The sequence below is a fragment of the Phaseolus vulgaris genome, chromosome 6, assembly GCF_051622355.1.
Source record: "Phaseolus vulgaris cultivar YP4 chromosome 6, ASM5162235v1, whole genome shotgun sequence".
Classification (NCBI taxonomy): Eukaryota; Viridiplantae; Streptophyta; class Magnoliopsida; order Fabales; family Fabaceae; genus Phaseolus; species Phaseolus vulgaris.
In genome coordinates, this window is record NC_143503.1 from 32,764,164 (window position 1) to 32,776,077 (window position 11,914).

General features: G+C 30.0%; 1 protein-coding gene across 2 annotated transcripts; it reads right to left on the reverse strand.

Annotated features, from left to right (window-relative positions):
- Positions 1–8,656: 8,656 nt before the first annotated feature.
- Positions 8,657–11,855, reverse strand: FRS7 (FAR1-related sequence 7). Of its 2 annotated transcripts, none has more exons than XM_068640387.2 (2): positions 11,590–11,855; positions 8,657–11,396 (listed from the first exon to the last, which is right to left on the reverse strand). In XM_068640387.2, exon 2 carries the CDS (start codon positions 11,053–11,055, stop codon positions 8,773–8,775), a length of 2,283 nt encoding a protein of 760 aa, XP_068496488.1. In that variant the 5' UTR covers positions 11,056–11,396; positions 11,590–11,855; the 3' UTR covers positions 8,657–8,772. The 2 variants fall into 2 exon arrangements, with proteins under 2 accessions (XP_068496488.1, XP_090159883.1); XM_090303757.1 differs by having other exon boundaries at positions 8,657–11,411; positions 11,590–11,766.
- Between the last annotated feature and the right edge of the window lie 59 nt (positions 11,856–11,914).

The window sequence follows — 11,914 nt, forward strand, 5'->3', positions numbered from 1 at the left end:
ACATATAAGGGAATTTTCACAGTCAATTATATACCCTGAAAAATTATATACTCATTGAATTTGTCTTAATTTCCTCAAATATTATAATTATATATTTTATAATTAAAAAAAATCAAATCCTTATATCTTTATATTCGAATTAAGGTGGGCAATTATTCGCTTAATTGATTATAAATTTTGTTCCCTCTGTTTTTTTTTTTCTATTTAAGAACATCTAATTTTTCCTCAGCTCCCAGCTAAACCATTTGCTTCCAATATGAATATTTTAGCTTGCAGCAAAGCAAACCGCAATTGTTCACTTGTACTTGGTTCTAAAATCGGATTGCATAATATTATTTCGGTTAAAAAACATAAATTGGGAATTACTTTAATTCCATTAATGGATAATTAAAATAATTTGGTAGAACAATTAAAATGTTTACTTTTTAATTCATCTCGCAAGTTTAGGTTATATTGAAAAAAAAAACACTTTTTTAAAAAAAAAATATGAGTTAAATTAAACTCACTTACTTAACTCACATAGGTTTGTAGTGAATTAAAAACGAGTTAACCCCTAATCCACCATTAACTATAAGTAGATAATTTAATTTTTTATATACTAAAATATGTTTAATAGTATTTGGATGTTTAATATATTTATTCCTCTAATCCAGTTATATAGATTGAAAATTTAATTCTAAATATATAAAATAAAGTGTGGGAACACACCATATATTTAATAGAGTCAATCTCATATATATAATTCAAACTAGTTGACATCCCACGATTATTTAAATAAACTTTGTTTTACAATAAATATTAAAATTAAATAGTTGTCTAATTTGTTTTCAAAACAGTATCCGAAAAATATGCCACTTAGTTTTGATTTAACCTACTATTTCAGTTACATAAATGATATATTAACAAGCTAATAACATCTTAAATAGAACATAAAATTAAAATTAAAATTTTAAACAGAAAAATAGAACATGTTTTGAGTATATAATATTATTTAATAAACAAAATACAAGTAGAAACGAGATAAGAAATATGGCGTAAAAAATGAATGAGGTTGAAAGAAGTGTTTGGAGTTTTACAAATGTGGATTGCTATATGAAAGCAGGATAAAGATGGAAGAGAATCTCAGTGTGTAGTTTGAGTAGCAATTGATAAGTGCTGGCGACAAACTGGACAATTAGTTTTTCCAACAAATAGCCAAGAGTTGATGCAATCCAAATGAAATTGATGAAGACACACTGCAAAAGGTTGAACTAACTCACCATTCTTAAACTCTTCAATGCAGATAGAACATTGAGTTTGAGTAGCTTGATCCCCTTGAAAGCATAGAATTGGAGGCAAGGCTCTGATGGCTAGACCTCTGAAGTGTGCTTGGGAGACTAAAGAAAGAAGGTTCAGATTTTGTGAAGATGGTGCTTGTCTTTGATTCCTCACTGTAGCCTCAGAATCAATGTCTCCAATTCTCTCACAGTGTAGTGTCCAATTCCATAAGAGCAATCCCCCTAAACAACCCAGTAATACGAAAACTCCGATTAAGCCTTCATACACATACGTTGAAGTTAGAACAAAAATTAGCGCAAACGCTGCAATCAACACCACCAACATCGCTTCAACCCAAAGCCACAGCACTGTGGAGAAATAGATAGATTGATTATGTATCTCAGTTTGGAATACACAAAACTAACTCACTTTATTTCGATTATGAATTTCGCTTAATTTATATTTCTTTAATTTCTACTCTTTAAAAGCTAAATACTACCATTTCAAAATAAAGTGGTTATTTTTCTGTTACAATATATCCTTTTTAATCGTTATGCGTTTTCTAACAATATTTATTTATCTATATCTTTCATCTACTATATTTTTTTTTCTTTATCTGTTAAGATTATAACTGAATGTTGTTCTTGTAAAAAATGTTTTTGGAGTAATTTAAAATTTCAAAATAAGTAAAACAAAAATGAACTGAAGGTGCAGTGTGGTTAGGAAATAATTTTCAAATAAATTTTCTGGAAATAAAATATATAAATGGTGAACCATACACCTCCTAAGAGTGGAATATATGTAAATATGAAAGTTATATGAATATCAATAAATGTATATTTAGATCTTTGGAAAAAAGAATTCAAATTATTTATTTTGAGAGTCTTACAAATTTATTATTTCTGACGATGAATGAATATATTAGTAAAATTAGTAAATGACTTCAAATAAAAAATACACTATGAGTAATCAAATATGGTGGCTGCTAATAAATTAATTAAATAAAAATATCGATCCTATGCTATAAGTTAGAATCTACAACATGAAAGCCTTAAACTCACTTTCAGTTAGACACTCTGTTTTTATGTTGTGTCATCTAAAGTGAACATTTTAAAAAATAAATTAAATAATATAAAAAAAATGTAAAAGCGTATTCTAATTTCTTATTAATTATTTTCCTTCTAACTAATTTCTTACTTTCCAAATAATTTGAATTTTTCTTTATAAAATATTTTATTTTTATTATTTTATTGGAGCTTTATATTACGAGGTGGACTTTAAGCCTAACTCAACCCTATAAAACCACCTCAATGGGTGAGTTTTGCACCCACTTATAGGCTCTAATCTCTAGTCGATGTGGGATCTCCAATACACCCCTCAAACCGAGACTGCCAACTCGAGCGTGGGACTATATATTTTGGGTGGTCCGATAGCGGCCCAATAGCGGGTGGCACGATAGGCCCAACACAAACACTCGCTAGGATAGGCTCGGAATGACTCTGATACCATATTACGAAGTGGACTTTAAGCCTAACTCAACTCCATAAAACCGGCTCAATGAGGTGAGGTTTGTACCCACTTATATACAATGAAAGGTCTTTATCTCTACATCGACTAGAGATTAGAGCCTATAAGTGGGTGCAAACCTCACCTCATTGAGCCGGTTTTATGGAGTTGAGTTAGGCTTAAAGTCCACTTCGTAATATGGTATCAGAGTCATTTCGAGCCTATCCTAGCTAGTATCTGTTGGGCCTATCGTGCCACCCGCTATCGGGCCGCTATCGGACCACCCATAATATATAGTCCCACGTACGAGTGAGGGGTGTGTTGGAGATCCCACATCGACTAGAGATTAGAGTCTTTCATGGTATATAAGTGGGTGCAAACCTCATCTTATTGGGCCGGTTTTATGGGGTTGAGTTAGGCTTAAAGTTCACTTCGTAGGTTTTATACTAAATTTAAAATTATATATTATTTTTAAAAAAATTATTTGAAATTTAAAATAATTTAAAATTGAGGACAACAAAAATATGTAGTAAATACCAAACTTTATTCAATGTAATGACAGGTAATATGATATGATCAAATAAAAAAAAATATTTAGTGTGAGATTTCTTTTTATGAAACTCATATGTATAAATGAAAATTTGGATATATTTTTTCTATTATTTGAATTTTCAATCTATAAAAATCTAAACTGATTTTTTTTACAAAAATACGGAATTGAATTTAATCATAGTCGAAATATTTAGATTTATATTCAATTTGGATTGATTTTCAAAAACTCAATCCATGTCCATCTTATTTATGTTTCAATATTAAACTATTAAGGAATATATTATTTTCTCTTATTGTGACATACTCACATTTAGAATGTATAACAAATCTTGTATTTATCTTTATAAATATCATGTACCAATATATAAAAAAAATTGTTTGTAAAAATATTAATTAATTCCATATATTATAAAATATGAAAGATTATAACAGATTTTCATTCTAAAAATATTCATTAGAAAAATATATAATAATTTTAAATTATTTTTAAAATTAAAATTGATTTTGAAATTAATATCAAGCCGTAAACATCTAAACTATTTTTTAAAAAATATAATTGGGATTTAAATCCAATTCGATTATATAGATTTGGATTAAAAAATCCAAATTTATTTTTTTAGAAAATCTAAATTTAGATTTAATTTCAATTCAATTATTTGAATTTATATTGAATTTGGATTTTATTTTAAAAAATCCACCTGTATAATTTGAAATAGCTTAGAAAGAAAGTTTTTTAAAATAGTGGTTAAATCAAATTAAGTTTTAAGAAAATAATAAGAAATATGTTAAAAAATAATTTATGCATAGTTTTACACTTTGACTCAATCATAAATCATTATAAAGTTATATATATATATATATATTAAGTTTGTTGACTTTTACAATAAATGACTTAAAAATATAATTTAAAATAAATTTACAATGAATCATTTTAATTATAATCAAACAAAACTTTATTTACTTGATTTTTGAAAAGTAATCTCTTAAATTTCACTCAATGAAAAATAACATTTTTTTAATCATTTCATTCAAAAGCCATTCAAAAGTAAAGTTATTGCTAAAATACTTTTCAAATCTTCTATAGAAATTTGTTAATGCATGAAAAGATTTTACGTCACTTACTCTTACTATCGCATGAAAAAATCTTTTATAAGTCGTTTCAACTTTCATACTAAAAGTTTTAGATAAATTTATTCTACAAGTATTGAATTTGCAAAAGTAAGTACTTAATTTCTAAACTTATATTTTTTTCCATAAATATTTTAAACATTAATTTTATGGAAATTGATTAATCACACTAGCAAAATAAACACCTTGGCATTTAATTTTGTTTTAAATAATTCTTAAATTTTACCATCTTTACAAATTGACACCTTATTCTGTTTTTTTTTTTTTACAGTACTAGACGAGGGTATAAAAGTTTTGAAAATCTTGTGGAGCAGTGTTCACAAAGTATAGAAATATTTTAATACCAATTTTTTAAATAACAATTAATTAACTAAGTAATATTTGAATAATATGATATAATCGAATGGTTAAAATCACATGCTGGCGACGCTTCTGTAAAAATGATCATATATAATTTAAAATCTTTATATTATTTTAGGTCATTGAAAACAAACTTTTAAGCTCTGTCACCAAATGTATAAATGAACTAAATTTTTTTGATTTTAAAGTAGCAGGACTAAATTTAAGTAATTAAAATTACAGGAGACTGAAATTCGTGTAATTAAAAAAAGATCAAAATCGCGAATCAGTGATTACAAGTTCAAAAGTGTAATGAGTTTTTAACCAATAATGATCAAATCGAATCAAATTCAAAACTAACTCCTACATGAAAGAGAGAGAGAAAAAAAAAAGAAAATCTCAGAATAAAAAGTAAACATGGAGAATGAATGTAATAGTGAGATTGAAAAATTGAAATACAGCATGTGTTTGTTGGTGAGAATCCTTGAGAATTGAAGATGATTGAAGATGATCTTAGTATGTGTCAGCGGGGGAGAGTAATCGGCAACTCCATGCGACAAACTGGGCAACTGATTTTTCCATGAAGTAACCAAGAATGAATGCAAGAGGGGTGAAATTCATGAAAACAGAGTCCAAAAGGTTGAATTAAATCACCATTGGTGAATTGTTGGATGCAAATGGGGCACTGAGTTTGAGAGGGAGTGGTTTGATCCTCTTGGAAGGGTTTCACAGGAGGCAAGACTCTGACTGCAAGATTAGCAATGTGAGTTTTGGGTGTGAAAAGTGTTCGATGCCAAGGTGCTATTCCACCTCTTGCATTCACAAAACTAACATTCCTTGTTGTTTGTGGAAGAGAAGTGTGTGCAGCACCAGACTCAATGTCTCCTCCATTCTCTCTGTTTTCTTCTTCTTCCTCCTGGTCTGCTAATATCACCCATACTATCCAATACCATACAAATAACAACACCAGCAGACAGCTAAAAAATAGAACAGCTTCACTTGGGAGAGTCCAAAGATCGATGGACATTGGTGATTCCAAGAACAGTGGATACAACATCAAAACTAACCAAGGAAGATGATGAACTATTGTGCGTTACACTTTGGGTTTGTGTTCATTTATAAACCCTAAAAGATTACAATTTATCATATCTTTTCTTTATCTCTAGATAGATTTTATCTATTTTACCATGTTCTCTATATTTAAATATGTTTAAATCTAACAATTTATTCTTTTTTTTCTCACTTTGGTGAGAATATTTTGTGTGTGATATATCCACTAATAGCAGCCATTGTATTAAAAGTAAGAATAACAGACTGATAAAATTAAAATAGTTAAGAATGCAAAAAATAAATAAATTAACTATTAAATCTCTAAAAGATTGATTCTATGAAAATCAAATATTTAATTTTTTGCTTTGTAGAAAGAAAGGAGATAGAAAATAAAAATCAGAAAGACGGTTCTCATATATTATTTTCCTTTTTATAAATATATTTTTCTTTGTTTTCTATCAGAACAAATAAATTAGACCATTATCAGAATCTTTTATCATTTATTTGTATTTTATCAAACAAATAAATATTCAATTTTATTCTTTACGCGATTATCTTTTATCAACTTATTGATTTTTTATTTTCATCCTTTGTATTTCTTTAATCCTAACTGATTTAGGATTAGCATAAACATACTTTTATCAAAGATCACAATATTACCACTGTCACCATTGCAGATATTATGTGATAATCTAATAATAAAAATGATATTATAGTATTCATCACTACTACCATAATATTGTCATTTCTACCATCATATTATAATAACATGTGATTATAAGAAGTCATTGCAATTACCAGAAATACTGGATTCAGGAATAAAAATGGAAGGAAATTTTATCCTAGCTACTCGTACTATATTTATCTATTTTTATTTTTTTCATTCTTCTTTTTATTAAAAAAAATATATATAATTACTAGAATTTCTATACATGTCGTGCGTGAAAATTTTAAATTGTTATTTAAAAATAATTCTATTATTTGAAGTAATTAATTCTCATAAATTTTTAAATCTTTAATTTCTTTCTAAATCTAAATAATATATTTTATTATAAAAAATTCTTTAAAATATTAATTATCTCTCTTTCTGTTACTACATTAAATTATGAAATAGTATTTGAAAGGAATAAAATAATAACACATTTAGTACACTATCATTTTGATTAAAGATAATGACAGAGAACTTCCAATAAGAAAAAGTTAGGAACAAACTTTTCAATTAATTTTTGTCTATATATATTGATATTTTTTTAAACATGTTTATTATAATTTTTGTTACTTTTTATAGAATTTGTCTGATAATTATATATTTTACACATTTTTTCCTATTTTATTTTTATATTACTTTTTTATTTATTGTTTTAGAAATATACAATATTAACATATCTCAAGTCAAACTTCCTTTTCTCACATCCTTATCATTATCCTTTTCTCATGTAGATACTTATTCTCATATTTTTTTTTCTATTTTTAACTCACGACTATGATAACAATAGAAGAACTGAAAACTCACCATATTGCGACACTTAACCAGTATGGTGGAAAATGTAAAATTCCAGAATAAGCAAAAGTGTTCGAAATAATGACAAAACACTTTCTTCTTTCTTTTTCTCTTTTTACCAATCTTCAATTAATTTGTTTTTTTATTATTAATAATTTAATATAAAAAATGCATAATTATATTGAAAAATAGTTCTGAGAGATGATGCTATGATATATTAACATGATATATTAACTTGGATGTAACATTTATAGGAACACTAACAGCAAAATTTAATAAAGGTAGTTGGAAACCAAAACAAAACTATCTTTGAATTTATAATTTGTTTTTTCTAATTTTGATTTTTCAATTTTTTTTATGTCAAACCAATTATTTTTAATAATTATTTATTTTAATTATTATATTTTATGTTATATTATTAATTATTAATCGTATATAATATCTTAAGGTAATTTTAAGTGATTTAAAATAAATATAAAATAACTAAGTAATATTCAAAGTTTTATTATAACATATCTTAAATAATAATTAAACTTATTTTATTTAATCCAACACTTGTATAAGAAAGTTAAAAAAAAAACATGACAAACAAAAACATGACAAACATAATAAAAAAATCAAAAAGAATAAAAATTATAATCCTTATCAATTATGGTATCATAATATATTATGTTATGAAAACTTATATGTTTTCTCATGTATATTATTCATATTTATTAAAATAAATTATAATTTATATGTTAGATACATGTTTTTTGCACCTGTGTATTCCGCTAGATATCATGTGGAGATCTTCCTATTTGATGTACACTTTTTATTGGACATTTTTTTCTCTTATTTACTCCTAATGAGCAGTGACTAACTACCACAAATTAACACTCCACGTTTTACCCTTAGTTTGAAGATTAAATGGGCAACCATGGCTTTCAAAGACATGTTTGATTTTCAGTTGAGAGTGATTTTCAATTTGAAATGGGAGAAAAAGTTGCTTTTGAAAATAAAATTCATTCAAATTCAATTTTGCAAATTTCAATCAGCAACCTGGATAAACTCAGGAACAACTGTGAAATCTGTCTTCAAGACCAAGGATGGGAAAACGATATAAGAAAAATTCATTTGAACAGAGAAGATGATATCAAAGAGTTGGGAGGACAACTCTCATCACGGGCACAGGGTCTTTGTTTCTAGACCTACTTAAAAAACTAGCATCACGAGCACAGAGTCTCTGTTTCTATGCCTATTTTAAAAGCAGAATAGGTCAATGATTGGTTGAACCAGCAATCTGGCATGCATTGCTCAACATAAAAAATTAGACATTCGAAGTCTAGTGAAAGATGAGGGTATTTGATTAAAGAGCTAAAATGGCACCAAAAAAACAGTTCAAGCTACAAAAATTAATTGTACAAGTATGCACAGCCGCACAGAACATAGTAAAGCATTCACCTGTGCCAACAAAGCTTTCTCCCACCCTCTCGCAAAATTTCATAGGCAAGTTTATACTTTTCAATGGATGTTGCACCAGCATCTATGTATTTAGATGCAGTTTCTCTTAGACTCCATAGCATCAAATTTTTAAGTTCCTGAGAGCTACTCCACGAGTCTATGTCAGGAAAGACACCATCCTCGGCATTTCTTGTCCACCTGTGCAAGATGTAGCGAGAAGGAACTTCTCTTAATTGTAATATCTGGAAAACCCTCAACACGTGTCTACAAAGAACACCATCATACTCAAACATCTGACAGCTACAACTAATGCTGAGATTTGATGCATTAAATGTAACTACATGTTTCTCCATATCATTTCCACACCTACGCACCATATATCTGCTCAGGCCCCCTTCCTCAAATATTTTAAACCCAAGATAGCTAAAGCACTGCAATAGCTCTTTTTGAAATACTTTGAATACAGCAAGAGTGTAAAGCCTTCTGCATTGTTCTTCCACTGCTTCTTTTGTTTGCAAAATGGGTTGAAAATTAGAAGTATTAAAATCCTCTTTTCTTTCTTCCTCACGGCGTCGCTCAAGACCCCTTTCGTACCGAGGAATGAACTCCATGAGAGGTGTCTGGGCATTTAAAAGTGCACCAAAGAATGAATCAAGGCTTTCATTCATGGGAATGCCAGCAAAAAATGTGCCCTTTAAATACAATGGAACCCAAGATGCTCGCTTCTCATACATTTCTTTTAGCCAAGCATTGTCTTTCAATCCATATTTGTTGAGTAGCACGTTCCATGTGGCGTCAAATTCATCAACTGTCTGACTCTGGTAAACACACTTTTCATAGTCCTTTGTAAAGCCATCACCCATCAGACCCATGTTCTCTTGTTCCTTTGCCTTAATTTGCCACAAAGAAAAGCGATGATAGGTTACAGGAAAGACTTTTGCTATTGCCTTTTGGACTGCAATATCTTGATCAGCAATAACTGTCAGAGGCTGCCGGCCAGACATTGCCCTAAGCCATGTCTGAAACAACCAAGTGAAAGATTCTTCAGATTCATCGGCAACTAAAGCACATCCAAGAAGCACAGGTTGCTTGTGATGATTAACCCCAACAAAAGTAGCAAAAGGTACCAAATAGACAGTTTTTCGGTATGATGTGTCTAAGACTAGGACGTCACCAAACTGACTACATGAATATCTAGATCTGCCATCGGCCCAAAATATGCTCATACAATTACCATTGTCAACTTCCACAGCATAAAAGAATCCAGTATCTTCCGTTTGTCTTGCTTGAAAATACTCTAAAAGAATGCTGTACCACTCATTTCTGATGTGATTTTGCCTACCTCCTCTGGGGACAGGGTAGTTGTCGATTCTAAACAAGTCACCATTTACGAATCCATTATCTGCATCGTCATTCAGAATATTAGAAGCATGAAGACCTTTTGCCCTACCCTCTTTTTCAGAGTCCAGATCATGGTTATGATCTTTTCGGAGGCGGTCCACTGTCCACTTTCCCGATGGCTGTCTCTTAATCCTTAAATAAGCCCCACAGCCAACTCTTGAAGGATGCTGGAACCCCTCTTTAGAGCAAACAAATCGCCGAGATGTAATCAATCCATCATTTTTAGAACGAAACAATTGACCAATTCGAACTCCAAAACCCATACGTGCTGCATATGCATGATAAAATTGGTAGGCTTCATTAGGTGAACTGAACTCTTGACCCACATATGGCTCAGTCTTGGGCTGTCCTTCAAGTTCTTCCTTTCTGAGACGCTTGAAATCAATAATGCCAAAGGGACAAGAGGATTCATTATTGACTTCTTCGAGCAATTTCTTCCTCGGCCTACGAGTAAACTCAGTAAGAGAGCTGACAACTGTACCACCCTTCTGTTGCAATGTTGGAGTACAGTTTTCACCACTGATTTCAAGATTGTGATTATGGTCCTTGTGAAAATGATCAATCACCCACTTTCCAGAACCATTTATTTGCACCCTTATGAATGCTGGACAGCCTGTTCTTGAACTGAGTTGATGTCCCTCCTTTGAGCACACAAATCTTCGAGAAGAAACTGACCCATCAGTTCTTGATCGATACAGCTGACCAATCCGAACTTTAAATCCTGCTCGATTTGCATATGAAGTGTAAAACTGTAGTGCTTCATCTGCTGTGTCAAATTCTAACCCTATGTACGGATCACAAGAAAAATCTATTTCCTCCTCCACAATAGCATTATTCATTGCCAGCTCAGTACCAACAAAATGCTCCTTTACAATCATGATCCCAACTTCTTATCCATTAAAATCTAACTATCAATATGGAACAATGGAGAAAAATTCAAAGCAAAAACAGCAGCATTCAAATAGTTTCAAGCTTTTAGGAAGTTATATATTAACTTTTCTTTTCTTCCACCTCCCTCTTTCTAGTCAAGATAAAGCACATTCCAGTCCCATAAGCTAAGTTGAAGGCAACTATTCCGGTAATAACTGAAATAAACGGGCTTGTATAAGATACAAACTTCAACGCAGCTTTAATCGTCCCTATCCTAATTCTTCAGGTGTATAACACGTTTCTCCATTCTCTCAGGGACCGAGCAATTTCACAAGAGAAATATCATAATCTAGAGAAGAAATAACTGAAAATAATCATTTACTAAAAATAAAACGAAATGAAGACAATTACAGGAATGAATATTAGGAGTAACGAATTATATTGGAGTAAATTGAAGTTTTGAGCGAAATCAGAAAATGACAACGAAAGTCAACGCAGCCGGAAATAAATAAAGAGGTTAGGGTTTCAGAAACAAAATTTACCTGGAACATTGATGAATGGATTGAAAGATACGGAAAACTTTGAAATTGGAAGGACTATGATGAAAGCGGAATCAGAGAAAAACAAGTAATTTAGAAGGAGAAGATAGAGAAGACGGGGATCGTGTTCCCGTTTCTTCTTCACTTTTGAGTTCGGTTCTGTGTTGCAATGGCAGAGCCGAATTGGATATAAATAGGATCCGGATCCATACCCGAATCCAACCGTGGTGTTTGTCGGTATCTACTTCAAAACCCGCTACTGTTAAGCCACAAACTCCAACAATTGGCGTCAATTCACTATAAAGTAGTATTAAAAAATTATCAATTT